The sequence below is a fragment of the Leuresthes tenuis genome, unplaced genomic scaffold, assembly GCF_036924035.1.
Source record: "Leuresthes tenuis unplaced genomic scaffold, fLeuTen1.0.hap1 SCAF_11, whole genome shotgun sequence".
NCBI classification, from domain to species: Eukaryota; Metazoa; Chordata; class Actinopteri; order Atheriniformes; family Atherinopsidae; genus Leuresthes; species Leuresthes tenuis.
The window spans coordinates 15,527,557-15,548,844 of NW_027325365.1; the positions used below are offsets into that span (position 1 = coordinate 15,527,557).

The 21,288-nt window shown below is 39.6% G+C and overlaps 1 protein-coding gene across 1 annotated transcript in view; it reads left to right on the top strand.

Moving 5' to 3' along the window:
- Positions 1 to 21,288, top strand: part of dock2-like (dedicator of cytokinesis protein 2) — a 93,256-nt gene that overhangs the window by 10,959 nt on the left and 61,009 nt on the right. The window contains exons 17-24 of the mRNA XM_072395699.1: positions 291 to 492; positions 2,259 to 2,356; positions 2,452 to 2,541; positions 2,793 to 2,893; positions 5,287 to 5,421; positions 9,700 to 9,808; positions 10,182 to 10,252; positions 11,891 to 11,997. Coding sequence (XP_072251800.1) covers positions 291 to 492; positions 2,259 to 2,356; positions 2,452 to 2,541; positions 2,793 to 2,893; positions 5,287 to 5,421; positions 9,700 to 9,808; positions 10,182 to 10,252; positions 11,891 to 11,997 — 913 coding nt within the window. The remainder of the gene's footprint in view (positions 1 to 290; positions 493 to 2,258; positions 2,357 to 2,451; positions 2,542 to 2,792; positions 2,894 to 5,286; positions 5,422 to 9,699; positions 9,809 to 10,181; positions 10,253 to 11,890; positions 11,998 to 21,288) is intronic.

Genomic DNA, 21,288 nt, shown 5'->3' on the forward strand with positions numbered 1-21,288 from the left:
AGTTTACAAGCTGAAGATGAGTTTGGCAGAAATTGTTATGGTATGATCATCACTGCTTTGGAGGAATACTGCTGTGGCCTCAGTCACTTCTTGGGATTGTTTTCATGCAAGGATGACCTGATGAGTCACTCCAAGTGTAACAAATCACAGGGGTCTCTTTGTTTTCTCTTCCTTATTTCCATCAAGACATTTCTAAGTAACACAGAAGAAATATTTTCTTGTCCCAGCTTTATTGTTACTGGTGTGACATTGTTTGGTTAAAAATGACAGGGTGCATATTTTCTTCTCAGGGTGACAGCAAGCGCATGGAAGACGTGAACTCCTATTTGTTTTTGCCCTCGACTCGCCATCACCACGGTGACCCCCACAAAGGGTCAGGGCTGAGCCGCAGCTCCAGCAGTGTGTCTGGGAGTGGAGGAGGTCTCTCAGTCAGCTCCAGAGACAGCTTCACAATCTCCACCCTTGTCTGCTCCACTAAACTCACCCAAAATGGTAGGTGCATGTGTGGGTTTGGGACAGGTGTTACATTGTTTAGATACCCAGCTTGTGACTCTAAAGGCTTGGCAGGGCAAACACACACACACACACACATACAGGTTTGAAATTAAAACCTGTCACATCACACATAAACTTTTAATTAACATCTTTCAACAGAGAAATACGGCCTGGCCAAGACAATGGATCATTGCTGGCTGTGAAATTGGTAGAGGGCATTACATTGAGTAGAAAATTATATCAAAAAGATATCAAACAAATTAACGCAGACTCAGCAGTATGTTAATTAATAGTGGTGTGATGGTTAGCACTGTCACCTCACAGCAAGAGGATTTCTGGTTCGAATCCCAGCTCCACTTTCCGTGTGGAGTTTGCATGTTCTCCCCATGAGTGCCTGGGTTCTCTCTGGGTACTCTAGCTCCCTCCCACCATCCAGAAACATGCATGTTATTGGATTAAGCGGGTATAGAAAATGGAAGCATGGATGGATTATGGTTTAATATTATGCAACTTGCTTTGCTCCCATCTGCTGTGGCAGCAGAATCTGGAGCCACTGACTCAAAGAAACTTCAACAAGCTGTTATGGAAGGCTGGTAATATCTAGAGCCCTTAGACCTAATTGTCCAAGAAGAATGCGGCGCAAGGGGATTAGCATAAAGACCAATACTGCCCACCCTCTACATAACATAATTTAGAAACAACAAAGTGTGTTCAGTCTGAGGCTTCTACAGCTCTGCTGCAAAACAGAACGATACAGTAGGTAATTTCTGCCTGCAGCAATAACCATGCCTAATGACAGCCTGTAATGATTATTGGGAAAAAATACTGCAACATTATAATTTCCCTTTGGGATAAAAAAAATGTATGGGTATGTATGGGTTTTATGAAAGGAATGTCGTACACTCCGTCAGCCAGCCACACAGAAAAGACACTTTCAATGAGAAACACATCCACTGTGCATAATTGCACATTCACTCCAGACAGCGAGGAGCATCAGACGCAGGTGCAGTGCAACACCTGTTACTGAGGAAGCCAGTCCATCACTGTAATGAATATTTTCCTGCAATATTAATCACCTTTACCACACGCACAAATACACACACACACACACACGCCCACAGCCTCGCTAGCAAGCATGCTCACAGTGCTGTTAAAGGCCACCCTCCAGATGTGTGGCTTGGCATGATGTGTCAGAAATTGTTGGACAGGGAGAGTGGTGAGCTGGAAATGCAGGCCAGCCCCACAGAGACAGAGAAGTGTGTCCCATGTCAAACTGTAGCAATATTAATGACTGAAGACGGGGATCTGAATAATGCTTCTGGAAAATAAAGCCAGTGTTCATTGACATGAAAGAATTACAGCAAACCTGGCTGCAAAATATTCTAAAGCCCTCTGTCCCTGACAACACTTCACAGACAGTTTCTTTGACTCAAATCAGATTAAGATTAAGATTAATTGAAAAGCACCTGATGTTTAGTTTCCATTTAGCAACATTAAAAAAAAAAAACATGTTCCAGATTTGTTAACAGTTGGATTGAAACAAAGCTGCTGACCATTTGACAAACTGGGGCGAATTTTAGATGTAAGATGCAAGATGTACTTTGTTGCTCATTACAAGTTAAAGAAGAATTGTCCAGTCAGCTGAGCTATTAATTTCTATTGGGTTAGCTTTGAGCAGCATCCTGACCAACACAGTACATGCAGTCACCAGTATACAGTTCATACACCTGAACTGAAAATGCTCTCTCTCTCTCTCCCTTTAGTGGGCCTGTTGGGGCTGCTAAAATGGAGGACTCGACCTGAACTCCTCAAAGAAAACCTGGAGAAACTCAAAATCATTGATGGAGAGGAGGTGGTAAAGGTCAGTGTTGTGAATATAAATGTGCCTGTGTGTGAGAGAGCGGATTGGCATGACTGCGTTCTCACTGACCCTTTGCTTTGTCTGTATGTATGCAGTTTCTGCAGGACACTCTTGATGCCTTATTCAACATCATGATGGAACACTCTCAGACAGATGACTACGACATCCTCGTGTTTGATGCCTTGGTAAGCGTGCGGGATGTTTGTTTACTGAGAAAATGTTTATGGATCTGAGTCTCTGTGTGTGCCTTGTCAACACATGCAGCGCATTTCTTAACAAGCTGTCTTGAGTCTAACTTGTCTTATCTGCCAGCCTTTTTTCGAAACAAGCAGGTCTGTCAGATGACTGTAAATAACCCTCATCTGCCTTGTAAATGTTTGCTGCTATGCAAACATGTCACACACTCTGCCTTTCTATTCTCCCTCCTGTCTTGCAGATACATATCATCGGGCTGATTGCTGACAGAAAATTCCAGCATTTCAACACAGTTCTGGAGGCCTACATCAAGCAGCATTTCAGCGCCACACTGGCCTACAAGTAGGTTACATCTTGGGTCAGGAATCCTTTGCACTATCAGGAATCCTTTGCACTATCGGGAATCCTTTGCACTATGAGATAAGTTTAAAATAGGATGAGTGAAGGGCGGGAATAAAGCATGTGCATAAAATAAAGCAGTTTATTAGTTAATTCCTTGTGTTGTCTTTGAAAATTTGCAAAGTGTGCCTCTTCACAGAGTCAATCCACTGAATGTAAGTTCACTAACTTAGGTTGTATGAGTATGTATAGCCCTCTTACACCCATGGTGTCTGAGCTTTGTTATTTCCTTTTTCTTTAACGATTCTTCTTTCTGTTATTCCTTGACCTCAGGATCTCTGAAATCAATGTCAAGAATGAGATTAAAGAAAGGACAGTCTGAGTCATTGGATTGCCCTTTGGAGCTTTGAACAAGATTAGAATATGGTTCTATATTGACTGTATGCTTCTTAATTTATGTTAATTTCATCTCATTTGACTCAATGGGTACCTGTGAAAACCTTTGTTTGATTGCTCAAGCTCCAGTTGGAAAATTGAAAATGTGTCTGCACATACACAATATTGCCAAAAGTATTCGCTCACTCATCCAAATAATTAAATCGAGGTGTTCCAATCACTTCCATGGTCACAGGTGTAGAAATTCAAGCACCTGGGCGTGCAGACTGCTTCTACAAACATTTGTGAAAGAATAGGTCGCTCTCCGGGGATCAGTGAATTCCAGCGTGGTACCATGATAGGATGCCAGCTGTGCAACAAGTCCAGTCGTGAAATTTCCTCGCTACTAAATATTCCACAGTCAACTGTCAGTGGTATGATAACAAAGTGGAAGCGAAGTGGTGGGTCACGTAAAAGGACAGAGCGGGGTCAGCGGATGCTGAGGCACAGAGTGCGCAGAGGTCGCCAACTTTCTGCAGAGTCAATCGCTACAGACCTCCAAACTTCATGTGGCCTTCAGATTAGTTCAAGAACAGTGCGTAGAGAGCTTCATGGAATGGGTTTCCATGGTCGACAAAGCAAGGTCCATAAAGACATGGATGAGTGAGTTTGGTGTGGAAGAACTTGACTGGCCTGCACAGAGTCGTGACCTCAACCCGATGGAACACCTTTGGGATGAATTAGAGCGGAGATTGTGAGCTAGGCCTTCTCATCCAACATCAGTATCTGATTTCACAAATGCGCTTCTGGAAGAATGGTCAACAATTCCCGCAAACACACTCCTAAACCTTGTGGAAAGCTTGCCCAGAAGAGTTGCAGCTGTTACAGCTGCAAAGGGTGGGCCGACGTCATATTAAACCCTATGGATTAAGAACGGGATGTCACTTAAGTTCATATGCGTGTAATGGCAGATGAGCGAATACTTTTGATAATATAGTGTCTGATGTACCCATCCTGCTCTTTTACTGCGTTACTTTATACACATCCCAACTGTTTCTCTCACTGCTCTTAGCATTTTTTGCCCAATTATCCCCACCCTTCTTCTCCTCCCCCTCCCCCTCTCAGCACTTCTTTTTTTCTCTACTCCTTGTATTTAAGTATCTACACATCATCTCTCCATCCTTCGCCTGCTTGTGTATTGGTATTCAACCTCTTTAAGAGGGTCACTGCAGCTTATTGCCTGTCAGCTCAGAGGCAGTTATGTAAAATGCTTTAACGCCCGCTCACAACATTTTAAACTGCTCTCAAAAATAATAAATCCTCCATTGCTTGCCTTAAGGCCATATATCTAAAATAAACTACGAAGAACTAAATGGTTATGACGAATAAAATTTTTGGGTTGGATAGTTTTAAACAGATTTACACTGGTCAGTGGGTGATCCCCATTTGCCATTTCATGGAAATAGAGATGTCTCAAAGCCAAACCTCCTGACCTCTGTAGGCCCACTTTATTAGGTGTTATCAATATGCCAGTATTATATGCCATTGAAACCATGCAAATGGAGCTGTATAATGTTGATAGGCCATAAATTTAGAGTGAACTCTGAGCAACCCACCCACGTCTCTCCAGCTGCTTTGACAAATTGAAGTATTTATGTATGTGACTAAAGACGCCTGTGGGGTGTGCATATGTAGGAGATTTTTTTTCACCATGCATCGGAGTGCAAATGAAAACGCTGTGAGTCTGATAGGTTCGTCAGATGAGCTGTGAAGTACTCTTTGGCGGTTATTCCACAGCTACTGCCCTGCCAGTCAATCTCCTCCTGCTCCTTTGCTCTGGCTCCGCTGCACTTTGTCTTTCTGCTCCATGGAAGTGAAAAATGGAGTTAGTGATTAACTTTCCAACCTGTATGACATGAGAAAAGAAATGACAATTCTGTTTGAATGCTTCTGATTTATCTCCGTCTTCCTTTCTTTGCTCTCCATCGCTCTCCTTTTTTCGCTGTGTCATTCTCTCTCAGGAAGCTAATGTCAGTGTTGAAGAGGTATCTAGATGTGTCCAGTCGGGGAGAACAGTGTGAGCCCATCCTCCGAACTCTCAAAGCCCTCGAGTACATCTTCAAGTTCATTGTTCGTTCGCGCATGCTCTATTCCCAGTAAGTGTATAGTTTTATTTATTTATTTTCATGTCAAATGATCTTTTTGATGAAAATGTGGTTTTGGGATATTCAACGCTGCAAATAAAAATTGTTGAAGGTGCACAGAACCCCTCTGATTCTGCATTGCTAAAGTAATCGTTGTTGACAGCTCTGTGAGAAGAGGCTGCTGATAACAGCACTAATGGTGCTAATAAGTACTGATGATGAAGTGCAACAACTAAATGAGAGCTAATGTCAGGACAGGAATGCTGAATTGGCAGCCAACATGAGGCAGACAAGGTTCCAGCAGGAGAGGCGCCCACTGTGCTGAGAAATCTTCCACCTTTACACCATATGATGAGTGTAAACATAATTTATAAGTTGTGTAAAAGTTGCACTGACAGAGCTCACTCATGATCCACAAGGGTGGGAAGAGCCTTGTCTGGAATAATGTTTGTTCATATACCCGAGGTCAGCACCCGTGTATTTGCAGTTGTACGTTCCCTGTTCCAAAGTGTTAGAAGCGCTGTGTAAAGTGAAATAAAAAACAGAATGCAATGATTTGCAAATCTCATAAACCAATGTTTTACTCACAATAGAAGACAGAAAACATGTCTGATGTTAAAAGTTAGACACTTACCACTTATCACTTACCAGTTCGTGATATATATCAGTTAATTTTTAATTCGATGGCAGCATTGCATCTCAAAGAAGTTGAGATAAGGCCGTGTTTCCCACTGTGTAGCATCCCCTCTTCTAGAACTGAGCTCTGATAGCAAGCCAGATGTTCCCCTCTTTAGTCTTGAGGCATGCGTGGTTTCCAAAAAGAAATTTGTCTGACCACAGAAAAATCTACTTCTTTACCACAGTCCATTTTAAATGAGCTTTGGCCCAGAGAAGATGAATTTAAGATAACGGTTTTCATTAGATAGTAATATGTCTCACTTTAAACATTTGAAATGTTTTCTTTGTTCTGTTGTGAATAAAAGATTGTTTTATGAGCTTTGCAAATCATAGCATTTTGTTTTATTTGCATTTTACACAACAGCCCAACTTTTTATGAATAGGAGTTGCAAAATGTAGTTTTTAGTGGATCTATTGGATTTATCGGGTTTATTAAGTCAGACGTTGCACTACAATGAATGCATCAGTGCTAAGAATGAATATGCAAATTAAGCTAAAACAAAAGATTTGGGTTGCATCAAATTCCACGAGAAAGTGGCTTAACATCACTCACTTTAAAATGAGGGGATTTGTTTTTTAGACAGTGCTCATTTATTTGCATTAGTATGAACGTCTTTGTGCTTTTTGTAAACATGTAGGCATATGGAGGAGCACACACCTCTAGTGTAGGCATGCTTCTGTTTAAATGTCTCTGGTTGTGTGTTCGTGCATCACATTAACCCTCCCGTTCCCTCTGATTGACTGAGTCTCAGTTGTAAGAAGCGTAATAAACCTTACTCTTCTTCTCTCCGTTTTTCTCCCCTCTGTCTGTTGTCCCATATGCATGATGGAGACAAGTTAAGCTTCCTCAGATGTAATATTCATTTTTCTGTGGTTTAAGGACTGGTAATGCCAACAGGTAATCTGGTATTCCAGCAGCACTAGCAATCATTAGTGGTTAAGTTGAAGGCATTGAAGATTTATGGCCTGTCAAAATAGCTTCGTGCTCATGCAAAAACTACAAAGTTTTGTGTGATGTTTACTTCAAATATATATACGGCACAAATATATCAGATTTAGCTCATTTCTTCTCCTCCTTTTTGTCCTTCATGTTCTATAGCTTTGACCACTCCTGTCAAGTCTAGATCCTCACCAACTGTGTTTTATATTCTCCCTTTTGTGTCACCTTCTCCCTGTTCCCATTTCTCCATATTTAAATCTCATTCTTTGTCTGTCTTTGATTGCAATCCTTTAACATTTTAGAGAAAACAGATTTAATTTGTCTTGTGAAATTAAGAAAAAAAAAGAATGTTTTCTAAACTGAAAACCGTGTTTTTTATTAATGTGATAATGAATTGACTGTTGCCATATGTAATCTTTTCTCTTTACCTTAATACTTAAGTGTTTCCATTATGTTATATTCTTATAATGGCATCTAATGATTTCAAGACAGTTTTTTTTAATCTTAGAATTTGGAAAAGTTGCTCAATTATAGAAAATAAACATGTAAACAGCACTCAAAACACACAGGCGCATACTTTGCTCCATCCATTATATAGAAATACTGATCTTTGCTGACTCGTCAGTATTTTACCATTTTACTATTCTACTGATTAGCCCAAGGTGTGTGGCTGCATAAATGCACTTGGATACAACTTTTGATTGAACAACACTTAATGTACTCTTATGTGCCTAATAACAAAGTCTCACTTATTGGTCGCAGAAAAGGCATTGAGTAGAGATATGTTTTATGTCACTATTTCAGTTTGTGCCACTGTTTGTCAGGAACTGAGGGGGCGATGCTTACTATATTTCACATTTGGAATCACAGTTGGTTATGCTTCTTGTAATCTTGGGCACTGATCTTGAAAGTATTGTGACTGATCTGTTTCCACCAAGTTGAATAAGGTGTCAGAAGCATTTTCTTGTTAGAGTTTGTGGCATCTTCGCAACAATGTCCATATTTAAAGCATCAGCATTTTTTGGCAAAACAGTTTTTTGGACATTCCTTTAAAGTTTTTGCCATCTGTACCATGTGATTGTGAGCATATACTGATCTAACCTGTAACTGGATTTGTCAGCAGAGGCATGCAACCACAAGCCTGTTATTCTAGTTTTCATGTTGTTTTGACAAATCTTAAAGCAGTAATGCATTTCAATAGTTTTTGGTTCGTGGATCACTTATTTGCATACCCTTGTTTACAATATCTACATTTCAAATTTCACCCAACGTGATGCTGCCTAATTGTAGCATTGAACACTTTCAGTAACTGATCCAGAAGGTAACTGAAATTACATTCAATATGGTGTCATTTGTAGCTCATTTGCTTAGACAAAGATTTCTTAACTAATGGGGGAAATGTTTAGAGATGCCTTGTCCTGCCCTTTTTTTCTCTTACCCACAATCGCATGCAATTGAGCTCTCTGTCCTGCCTTTATTTCTAACCCTCATCCTTAGTGCCCCTTACAATCCCTTAACCTGCTCTTTGTCAACCCTTTATACCTCCCTCTTTTCCACCTGCGGGTTTGCATTTATATTGAGCCTCAGTCTATGTTTGTGTGAAGTGAAAAGTTGTAGCAACTGTTTTGGCACATTTATGAATTCAATTGGAGTTATCATTTAGAAGATACAGCTATTTTATTCAAGTGTATATGTCTGGAGAAAGTGCACAACTGACTGTGATCGCGTTAAGACTGTCCCTGATGTATGTTTATATCTCTCTAGACTCATCCTTAAACACAGACAGGGCTTTAGGATTAAGCAGAAGAGTGCTTCTGTAATCATAACTATACTCTGCAAAGAGCCCAGTGATAAAACCTCTGCGTGTTACTGCATGCCTAATCTCTTCCTCCACCCTAAATTCGCTGTGTGCCACATACTGTACTAATCCATCTCCCCAGCACTTACAATTGTAATAGACAAATGCACAACTGAGTCACACTAAGATGGTTAGGAAGGGGGTGAGGGTGGGGCAGTGGGATAGAGACATGGGTGAAAGTAACATTTGCAAAGCATGGAGTAAGTGGTATTTAATGGGTTTGTGTGGGTCTTTGAATGCAAAGTGAACACCCACAGCAAAGATAACCCAGTCTTTTTGTTTAGTTAGCTGATGTCGTGACTACAGCAGTCAGTGTCTGTCAGTATTTAGTGTAGCCTTGGAAGCATGATATCGTGTAAGCATAATACTATATTAGTTACTCTCTGTAATCGAATTTACTGTATTGAATTAGAAGTTTGCTGTAGCTCCGATGTAGGATTATAATAATTTAAGGAAGTATGATGGTAGTGACCCATTTCAATAGCACAAAAGTTTAGCTATCAATTCATTTGGTGCTAAATTACTCTGAGTCAGTGCTAATATAGATGCCTGTCACTCCAGAAGTCATTGTCTCCACCCTCAAATCAACTCCTATCATGAACTAAAACAAGTACTGTAAGATTATATACATCTTCCTGAAGTTAGTGATTGTTTTCAGAAAAAAAAAAATCTGTAATTACTGTACAATTGACTTAGACTGTCCTTCCATCCTCTTTGCTAGACATGATATGTCATATATTCTGGCATTCTGTCATGCACTCTGCCTGTCTGTCATATTCAGTTTTTCAAGTTGAATTTTCTTTTGCCCTCCTAGACTCTATGAGGGGAAGGAGCAGGGTGAGTTTGAGGACTCGCTAAGGAGGCTTTTCGAGTCCATCAACAACTTGATGAGAACAGACTACACCACCACGCTGTTGCTCAGGGTAATCCCATTTATTCACCTTTCATGCACACTTCTCCAACTAGCATTTATCTTTCCATTATCTTCCCATTCTTCTGATCTTTATTCTCCTCATCCCTTCACCCCTTTCTCTGTTTTATGTCTCATCTTCTCCACATGTTCTCACTTCTGTTATCTGATCTGATTCTGACTGCATCACTTAACTACTTACACTAAGACAGACATTCAGACGTATCCTGTGGCAAAATGTTAGAAACAGTGAAGCCACCCCTTGAAAAAACAGATAGATCCTTGTGAGGATAATCTGTTTGATGACAAAGTCACCTTGCACAGGTCCACATGTTTAAGGCAGCAGTTTTCACAGTGTTTCTTGTTGTGTGGGTTTGTGTCATCAGGTTGCTGCTCTGAAGTACCTGCCAACAGTCCTGCGTGATGTCGAGAAAGTATTTGATGCCAAACTCCTGAGGTAAGCTTATTCTTAAAAACAAAAACATACAGAGACGCACTCACTGGCACGTTTTCCTTAATGTCATTCAGGTGCATTGACAGAGGGGATGTATAGGAGCCGTTTGAGTTTTCCTCCTGTCTTTGTTCAGTGACCCTCATTCTTCTGCCTTTCCTTCTTCACCAGGTTATAAAAAACTCATCAAACTAAAATTGCAATGTTACCAAAACCATCGAGCAAAAACATCTATCTTTTCCTCTCAGACTCCTTGATAACAAAACCATTTGAAATAGATCATTTAACCTCCCCTTGACCCACAATTAAAAATGTTCGGTACCTTATAGCCCAAGAAATTACAGGAGTGCACATACCACTTAAGTTACTAACTATTTTTGTTTTTATTCTTAGTATTTATTTCCAGATTATAAATTCCAGGCATTCTTATATCTCGTCTTGCAGTTCTACAAACTAGTATTTACCAGTTGTTCTCAGAACACTTGATAGAAAAATGTTGTTTTCTTGATTTTCTGCATTCAGTTTTAGACACAGATTCTCATAATTAATGTATCTTTCACCTGTGTGTGCTTCTGTGTGTCCATTTATGTGTTTGTAAGTTATCTTTATCTGCCTGTTTAGCTTCCATTTTGTTTTGTTTTTTAACAACTTTCTCATATAACATGGAGAACTACACATACCTGTAAATGGTACAGAGATGCTGAGGGGCAGAGTTAAATGTCAGGGCTCATTTTGTCTTTCTTTCTCTTCGACACATTTTCACTCACCCCTTATTGTCCTCAGCACTTCTTTACAGTCTAGGTCCCCACTGCATTCTTGATAAGAATTGCCCCAAGCACTCTCTACAACCAAGCCGTGTGAATTACAATCACAGTGCAGGAGGTGGACATCAAAGTGTTCTCATCTCCTGTATCCTTACATTCCAACACTTTGGAAACTCACCTGTGGTTAAATCAGTGGAGTGGTGTGTTCACAAAGATTTTGTCAGCCGCGCACGTGTTTTGTTGGCTTTGTCCTTTGCATGTCCGTAGGTTACAGGCTGACATTTTGGATTTTAATTAGAATCAGCACAGATGATTGGTGGGTCTGATAAGTCTGCACTGAGCTTCTGTGTCCCAGCGTGTCCTCATGTCGACTTACTCACAAGAAAAGGCAAACAAACCTTCTCCGTTATACACTGGTTAGGGAGCCGTTGGGTGTGCATTTAATTATTTTGTACGATAATGAAGGTGCATTAAATCGCATGATATAAGGGGACATAGACCAAATAAAATGTAGACAAAAAAAAATTGAGACAGAGTTTGTCATTCAGCAGCATACGCTGCTCAGCTCGCGTTTCTGGCTTATGTTTTTTCTCTGTTATACAGGTGTTTATGTTAGCGATTGCAAGTCTTTTTAACTTTAAAGGTGAGATGTTTACAACTGAACAAAAGAGATTCTCTTGTTTTTATTCCTTTCTGCAGTGCATTGAGTAAATTACTAAGGACCATGGAGATTTTGGTTATAATAATTCAGAATATTGGTAATAATGTGTAGAAAATTCTTGATGTTTATTTTCTATAATTATTTTTCAAGAAAACAAACCTCTATAACCTAAATGGCCTGCCATTCATCACAATTTCTCATCACTTTTTTTTTCTGTAGTCAGCTGCTGCATGACTTTTATTCCTGCATCCCACCTGAGAAACTCCAGAAACAGAAGGTGGCCTCTATGACTGAAATTGTCAGCAGCCAACTCTTCAAGAAACAAGGTAAGTTATTCTTTTTTTGCCAGATACAGGCCTCTGCACTGAGCTACAGTATTAGCCAAAAGCAGAATTAATTGAGTGTCAAAAACCGATTACAAGTTTTCACAGCATCAAACAATTTGCATTCTCACATAAAGTTGAAGATTACATCAGAATGACTGTTAGACATTGCATAATTCCTGCAGGACTGAAAAGACAACTTGTCCCTCTCTGCCTTTTGACGAGTACTTTCTGTACAAGTGCTTTCTGCTCAGTAGGCTTTATCTTGTTAACACTAAAAGGGTAATGTCCCATTTTCTTTTGGGACAATCCAGCCAAGCTTTGTTGATAAAAGCCTCAGGCATACAGTTAAAGGACATTTTGGTGTGCTTGTAAATTTACCGTAATTTTTAATATTTAATTTGTCTTAATGTTTCCGTTTTAACTAAGTTTTGAAGATGTGAGGACAAGCCTGACTTAGAATTGTCTGCTGGCTGCTACAGCTACTGTTTATTATTGGGCTTAGTTTGGTCAAAGTTCTTTCCCTCATAATCCCTTTTATATATGATGAATATAGATATTTTATGTTAATGCTATAACATACCATTTCAGTGCTGTTAGAGTTACAGACACTCTTATTACAATCAGTGCAATGGGCCCCAGTCACATCCCACCTTATTACAATCAGTCCAAGCAGCACTGATTAATGTACTCCTTCCCCTGATGGTAAAGGTCACTTAAAGTCCCTGTTGCTGAGATTAACAAGTCTGTCTTTAGGTCAGTGCTATTCTAACCTCAAGATATCTTAGTCTTCCATAATATCTGACCTTAACTAATATCTGACTTTCTGACATTTTCCATTCAACCTCAAACTGTGCATTAACTTGGGTACTTTGTTCATGCCTTAGTAGGTGTTGGTAGTGAATATGGAAAAAGACTAGGACCAGCCATTTTAATATCTTGGGTGATACCTGCCATCTGATGATGCTTTCGTCTGCAGATTCCCTCCATCCATTTTTTTTTTTTACCCGCTTTATCCAACTCAGAGTCACAGTGCGGCTGCAGCCTATTCAAGCTAAGAGAGGCAGGGTACACCCTGGACTGGTCAACTGTCCATCACAGGGTCAGAGACAAACAACCTTGCACTAACTTCTGTAATCAATGTAGAACCATCGATCAACCTTACGTGCATGTTTTTGGACATGAATCAGGAAATTAGAGTTGCTGTCATCAACTTTAACATTTTACATGCTAACCTAGTCCTGTAGAATCCTAGGTGTGGCTTTGGCAGTTTTTCTGAGCATTTCATGGTCCACCTGTGTATAGTATTGTTTGCTGCACAACTGTGGAATCCAAATGATTTGTAACTAGCCTTATAAGCCTCACTAGATCAATAGGTAGCCACAGTTGAGTGGTGCCCCTCATCTTTGGAATTCTGCTAACACATACCTGAATGTTCCAGACCAGCAAACTGCATAACTTCTGCATTTACTGAAGTGGTTGGACTTGATGATCAATTAATGAAAATCCATTTGATTAGGAGCAGCTGTACGCTGTTCACCCTATTAATACCTGTGGAAGCAATAAGGGTGTGCTTAGTTTTTCCACACATAGCTACGGCATTTTAACTTGGTTTTTGTTAAATTTTTTGTCTTGTGTTGTTGTTAATCTAAAAGTTGCATTTACCTCATTTTAAGACCTAGAAAGACCTACATCATGATCAATAAAGCCTAAGAATGAGAAGAGGTTTTAATTTCTTTTTCACATTACTGTGCATTTGTTTGGCTTTATTTCTGAGAAACTGATGAACTGTGCCTTGGTGTGAGTGTAGGGGCCTGGTGCTTACTTAATGAATGTGAGTAGTACCTTGAGTATTGTTCTTTAGGCCAATCAGTTACCGAAAGCCAAATCTATGGCTTAGGATCTGGGTTCAGGATACAGTTCTTTGCTATCGATCCTGGCTCAGATATTTAAATCCTTTGGGGCTTCGGCCCGCTAGCTTGCTGTCTCAGAGTCACACATACTCAGAGTCACACTCTTGTCACCTGCATTGAAGGGAAGGGAAAGAGAAAACACAGAAATAAAGCAGGAATTTGCATCAAGCCAATCATCAAGCCAAATAGTTGCTTACCAATTTGGGTTCGCAGAAGTGTAAAAATCACAGATTCTAAAATGATTGAGAGGAGTCCAACAGAGAGACCAGGGCCATATGTTAAAACATCAGAAATAGAAATAATAGAATTTCTCACTTTAAACATTTAATATATTTTCTATGTTTGTCGTGAATTAAGTATTGGTTTATAAGCTTTTCTAATCATTGCATTCTACTTTCATTTGAATTTTACAGTGTCCATAACTTTTTAGCAATTAGGGGTGTATTTACTTGGCTCTTGGAAACAGTTCACGAAAGAACGTGACATAATGATTAGTTAATGATGGACAAGATGGAGGGGTGATAAAGGAATGTGAGGGATTGATGCCGGAGCTCTTTCTCCGACAAAAAGACAAAAAGATTGATTGGAGCAAAATATGGTTAGAGTTTTAGGCCTGCTAACAACCAATCTATCAGCAAATCAGCATGCTGCTGGTTGGCAACACCTAGTTTATCTCCTGCTCTTCTCCCCTTCATCCTTCAGCACAGCACTTTAATTTGTTCTTTCTTTCTTGTATACATTGGCTCATTCCATCTCAATCCCTGCTTTTCCAGATGAGGTTTGACACTTAATCTAATTGAGATGCATTTTAGCATTGGGATGCTAATCAGTGGGCATGCATGCTACGGTGCTATTTGTTCAACAAACTGAATTTGTGCAGCAGGGCTGAATTACATATTTATAATAGTTAATGGCCCCCGTGTCCCATCACCGCGCAGTAATGCATATTTAATATCCGTACCTGTCTGTATAAGTAGACCTACGGAGCTCAATGTTCAGGGAAAAATATCAAGCCAATGACACTGACACTCCAATGTAGGAGCAGTGACACGATCGAAGGGGATTGTGTGTGTCCGTGTGGAACAGGGGATCACTTTCTTGGTCAGATTTGACCGAGTGGGAATGCACAGAAAACAACACTGTGAAGTGGTTTGATTTGATTTTGCGTGTGAAAATAAACAGAAGGACAACAGTATGTTGGATAAGTGGATTTTTAAACTACCATATGCTCAATGTAAATTTCTTGTTTTGTTATTCACACTCCTCCAAAACCACTGAGTGCCTAATGAGCAGCATACGTTTGTTCCACAGCTTCTACCCTCACATACTGTCACTAAAATGTTTTCTCGCCGCAGAGAGTGTTGTTTACTGCAAACTACTTTGGCAGAATTGTTTAGCAGAAAACACAAACTCAAGGGTCTGTGAGGACTTGGGTCTGGATGAAACTTGATGCAAATTATTCTGCAACTTCCTGGAACAAATATCAACACATTTGGTGAAAGTCAGTGAAAGTCAGAATACTGCAAGCCCTTAAATGCAGTTTAGTATGTTGCATCATTGAAAGACATTTATGTAATGTTGCTTTTCTGCAGTTATTTAGTACATGAGCAGTTGATATTTCTGTAATAACGTCCAGTCACATGATCTCTTGGATGTATGAATTGTTCCTCTTTTTACATATGTGTGCCCACCTTACCAACTCCATTTTTCCATGTTCTTGGCTTTGTCATGACTGGTAACATCCATGGGCTGTCTTTGAGAGGATTTGGACATCTTTTTTTTTTGTCCTCTCAGTCAGTTATACTTGTTGGACTTATTCAGCATACGCTCCTGGGATTAAGGGTATTGGCAAGCATGTAGTGTATCTACACACACAGTGTGCACATGCACATATTGGCACGCATGCATTGATAGACATGTGCAAACTGTCATGTGGGTTAATCTGGTTTTGAGACTAAATTAAATTTACAAGGCGCATTATGGCTCAATTTAGGCAAATTATTATTCCATCAGGCAATCACTGTGACAGATTGAGAGCATCAACTCTGATGAAGGAAAAAAAAGAGTGAGATGTTAGGGAGAGCAAGAACAGTGACAGTGGTATGAGTAATTTATTTTCTTTTTTTCTTTTTTTCCCTCTCATGTCCCAGAGCTAGACCGATTCATGTCCATTTCTCCTCTCCCATGTAAACCATCCTTTCTTTGAAATATATCAAACTAATTAAAGCAAACCCCGTATGTATATGAATAATCCTCTTGTAAAGGTAATAGTAACAGATGGATGTAAGAATTGCCCATAATGCAGAAAAACAGAAGGAGCCAGCACAATAAATATATAGTATGTATTCCTTAATGTTGTCAGAGCTCTCAGTTCTGAACAGTTCTAAACAGCAGCGATTTCATTACTTGAATCGTTTTAGTTTTACTGGCACACATTATAGAGTATTGTTCACACCCATGTCTGTATTTTCCTGATGTGATTACTTAACAGAGGCATGCCAGTGCTTAATGAATATGGATGAGTGATGCACCGAACAGTTATTATTGTCAGGATTTAATCAGTGCTGAGTGATCAAGGTTGTTCCTACACTCTCAAACTAATCAGCAGTAGTGACAGGTTACTGTAGGCTCAGGTGGAATGATACGAATGTGGTTTCGCACATCTGGCTTCTTAGAGGGGTTTTAATTGCCTAAATTATTGACATGTAACAAAGCAGGTTCTTGCTTCAAAAATAGATATACCTGCTTTATTTCTTGTGACCAAATGTATGTATAAGTACGTAGGGTGCAAAGTGGTATATTTAAAAGGGTCAGTATGAAGGTAAGCAAGTGTATGCATGCACCACAAATGCCTGCAATTATTATGATGTATTTCTAGACTTGGCCATTCTCAAAGCAGCTGCTTGAGCTGTAATTTCAAATCTGTCAGCTTTACTGCAGCAAGCAGTGAGTGGGAATATGCGTGTGTAACAGGTCACTTGTTGGGCAAGTAAGCTCCCATCTGCCACATGCTTTGTCTGTAGTTATAGAGACAAATGTAGAGACTGACATTTGAATCATAAAAACAGCATAATAGTCTTATGAGGGTCTCAGTAAGGCTGTCTTAAAGTGCTTTTCTTTGTTCTGCCTCACTTTGCTGTCTATTAACTGACTCATCTGAAATGTTTGTGCTTCTATTCTGTTCCTCTTCTCCTGTTTTTCCTCTGTTTTCTTATGCCGTGCTACATTACATTTGATTTTGTTATACATTTTTGTTAGCAGTAGACTTCATATCACGTTTCACTAGATTGCTCACAAACACTCGTCAAGAGTGATGGCAAAGCGCTATCAATGTAAATAGAGTCCAAGCAGCGGCATTTGTGTATATAAATGTCTGTTAGGGTGTTTTACAGCAGATAAGCCATCTGCTGCATGAGATTTTTAAATGTTGCTGTTCAAACTGACCCAAAATAACAGCACTTATTGTAGAGCTTTGGCTTGATAGCTTTAGAAGGTTAATGAGAGTGCGCAGAGGCGGTGGCTGTCATTCAATCTCTGTAGAGATTGCAGTTTGGGAGGTTGTGAATGGACAAAACGAGGGATGGATGAGACTAATGGAGGCAAGTGAAAGGAGTTTAATCATTTTGGGAAATGCCTCTGTCTCACACCCTCCCTCCGCCTAATTTATATTCTGATGCCTGTGCCTGTGGGGGGATCTTAGCGGAAACTGAATGCAGACAAGGACGGCAGAGGGACACAGTGTATGAATACACTTACCCATAATTCATTTTGTACAGATGTAAGGATGTGTTAATGTTAAGTAGTGATAAAGGTAACATGACACAGCACCATTTTTTTATCCGTAGCTACCATAGAATAGGGAAACCGGTTTCTTAGGTTACAGCAACTTGTAATTTCTGCTTAAAGCTTGTCAGTCTCTCTTTGTTTGGATACTTGGTTAATAGATACCAAGCAGTTGCGGTGGATGAACTGGAGATACTCTAATGATATAATGTGAACAGCTTCAGCCTAAGTGTGAGCCCTATTATTCAAAACAGGATTTGAAAACAAAGATCAGACATAGGCTTAAATGGAGCCAGCAGCTTTGTGACATATTAGTTCTTAATTGGAGGACAATGAAAATAAATCTGCTGAACAGTCAAATTACTGAGTTGGAAACCATATAGCATTTATCTTCTATTGATCAGTTTTTGTTTAATTGATCAGTGTAGTGGCAACGAATAGTAGCATCAGAATAATTGTTCAGTCTACTCACACAGAGGATGAAGCATAGGAGAAAGGCATAGATGAGTGGTGGCAATTAAAAGGTGACTCATCGAGGGTGTCCAAGCTGGATGGAAAGAAAAATAATTCACACTGTTGAAAGCACAGGATTAAAAAAATCAAATCTGAAAAAAGCACTTAAGAGATTATGGCAAGTATCATAAGTGTCTACTGCTTGTTATCTTTTCACCATGTCCTTGTTTGTGTGGTTAATTGGAACAAATATACAACTCTGTGTGGACTTAGCAGCGATCAACCCATGCTGTGTATGATGCATCTATGTTTTTTAATATTTTTCCGTGTTTATGTGTATGTTTTCAGAGAAAAATACATTCCAAATATGTTAGACTCAAGAAAGCATCCTTTGATGTGACTGTGTTTACTTTGGTTTTGCTTGTAGCATTTGCTTTTCCAGGTCCTAACCAGCATCAAAGCAAAACTGAAAAAGTGGAAACAGTGAAAAATGCCACAGTTCACACTTTATATCATCGTCATCATTCACCTATGTAAAGTCAATTTTATGTAATGGTAGAAAGATGCTCCACATTTTTTTACGAAGAACAAAAATAGATTGTTCTCAAAAACTTTTATAGTGTTTTTATGTTTTTACGATTCATGCTTGCTAAATTTGAGTGGATGCGCAAGCACAGTGTAAATATAAACAGTATGGCATCAATTCAAAATGAGGTTTAAAGATGAAGCAAGGGAAGAAGTAAGGGAAGGGAAGTTACAAATTAAAAGTGGAGGGAGAGTGGATGATAGGGAACACCCACAGTGACATGAAAAAGACATTTAGTCGTCACCAAGCAAGACGACAGTTGGCATGGTCCCAGCTCCCTTTCATTTCACAAGATTTACTTGTTGTTGCGCCTCTGAACCTCCTCATTATCATCTTTTCTATCACTTTATCTTCCCGACAGCAGAGAACTGCATCCAAAAGGAGGGATAGGATGGGGATGGAGAGACAGAGGGGAAAATCTCTGATTTACATAGCTCTCAGAAACTGATATTGCATCTCATTATCGTGTGCTGTAGTTTATTGTGTTTGGCTGTCAAATGAAAAAAAAAAAAAAGGAACAGAGAAGAGATGAGCTGGCTGCTGAGCCATCAAAGCTGCTCCCTGTGTGGCGGCATGCCAGCGCCTGTCTGCTCTCGCAAACTTGGGAACCAAAACCCACAACCACAGTTTCACACAGGCACGAAAAGATTCAAGCGCTTACACATCAAATAGCAGCAAAGCACCAAATCATATACAAAAAGGACAATTCATACTTGGACACACAACACACACACTGGTATTAATAATCACCAGCTGGGATTAGGGCACAAAATAGAATAGAAATTATATTTTGATTGGAATACAGATGAGTTTTTGAGGCTATGTTGGTATGTATGCTGAATGTATTGTGTGTCAGCACATTTGTTTATATAACTACAAACTGATCCGTGCAGATATATGCACACATGTCAGCAGGTTGTAAAAACACACACATTTTCACACACGCAGACCATGATTTCCATGTATGTTTCAGTGCCTGTTGGCAAGTTTTCTTGCACTGCATGGCTGAATTGATTTGTTGCACTGTTGCATCACAGGCAGCATCCTAAAACATGCAGCTGAATCACATCTGGAACATAGAAACAGGTGCGTGTGTGTGGGAAAGTGCAGTCATAAGTGAAATTACTAATACTAGTTTTAGTCTGAGGTGTGTGTGCGCATGTAAAAATTGATCTTTTCCATTTAAAGCTCCTTTGAAATGCATGTCTATTTTTCATTTTGCATGTGTTAACATATGCTTCATATTGCTTTAAATGGGGACAAAATGCACCCACTGGAAATATGTTACATCAGTATGAATTCCTTCTTTTTATCCATGTATTTGGTGCCTTTTGCACAGTTTCTCCTCCCATAACTCTCCCCTGCCACTGCCCCTGCCCCTCTTGCCTTAAGTTGAGCCTTTCAGACAGCATCTCCTCTTAGCCTGCTTCATTACAAAGCAGCTGCTAACAGGCCTCTGCAAAAAACGGTTTGACTTTATAGGATTAGGGGTTAAACGGTGCCAGTTCTTACGAAGGATGTGAAATAGCCTAAAAGGAAGCTCTTTCTGAAACATACGGGCTAGAGGAGATGCAGGGACATAACACATGTTGTGCTATTCCACAATATTTAATTTGAATGATGTTGCTGCTGAAAGTGAAGTGAGAATGCACTCAAAAGTAATGCTCCAGATAGAATTCACGTTTTATTTATCCTGACTTAACCTCCACCTGTTGTATGCATTTTTTCAAGATACTGTGCAGGTAGATTTTTGCAAGCATCTTTGAAAATGATCCACACTTCCTCTGAGAATTCAGGCTGTTTCACTAACTGCAGTCTGGTGTAATCCCAAACTAACTTGATGATGGTGAGCTCCGGACCCTGTGGGAGCCATACCATCTGTCGTTCTTCTTGCCTCTAAAAAAATGTCTTTAAAACTGTGGCTGTATATTTTGCGGTTGTTGTCATGCAGTGAAATTCATATGGGAAAGATCAGACACCCCTTGATTGTATTGCATAATGGATAGGAGTTCCTAAAACACTTGCTGTACTTTATACAAACCGAGTCATTTGGAGAAATTATTGCTGATATATTCACTTAAAAAGTTAGAAGTGAATTTGACCTGAACGGCTCTGCTGGAGAAGATAAATTATGATTGACAGAGCCGCACTAAATGACATGCGAGGGAATGCAGGTACAGAGGAGCACAGTGTATGAACAAATGTAATTTTTCAAGTTACAGCAACATGCAATCCTTTGAGTGTTGAAACTTAATGATCTCCTTTGGGAAACTGGGCTATTTCACAGCAACAGTGATAAAAATGGAAGTGGCTGGTATTGAAGGTAATGCAATAAAGAACTTAAAAAGAATAGTAGATTGAAGATGCAACAATGACATATTATGACTTGAGATTTACAGCTTAATTGTGCTTATCCTGTTATTCAGTCTGATAACCATGACTGAAAATGTTTAGGTATAGAATTCGGTGCCCTCCTTGTTCTAATGATCCAGATCTTGTCAGGGGCTAACAGGTCTGGTCTGTAGTTAAAAAACAGTTTGACTTCTTTACCGTTCCTCT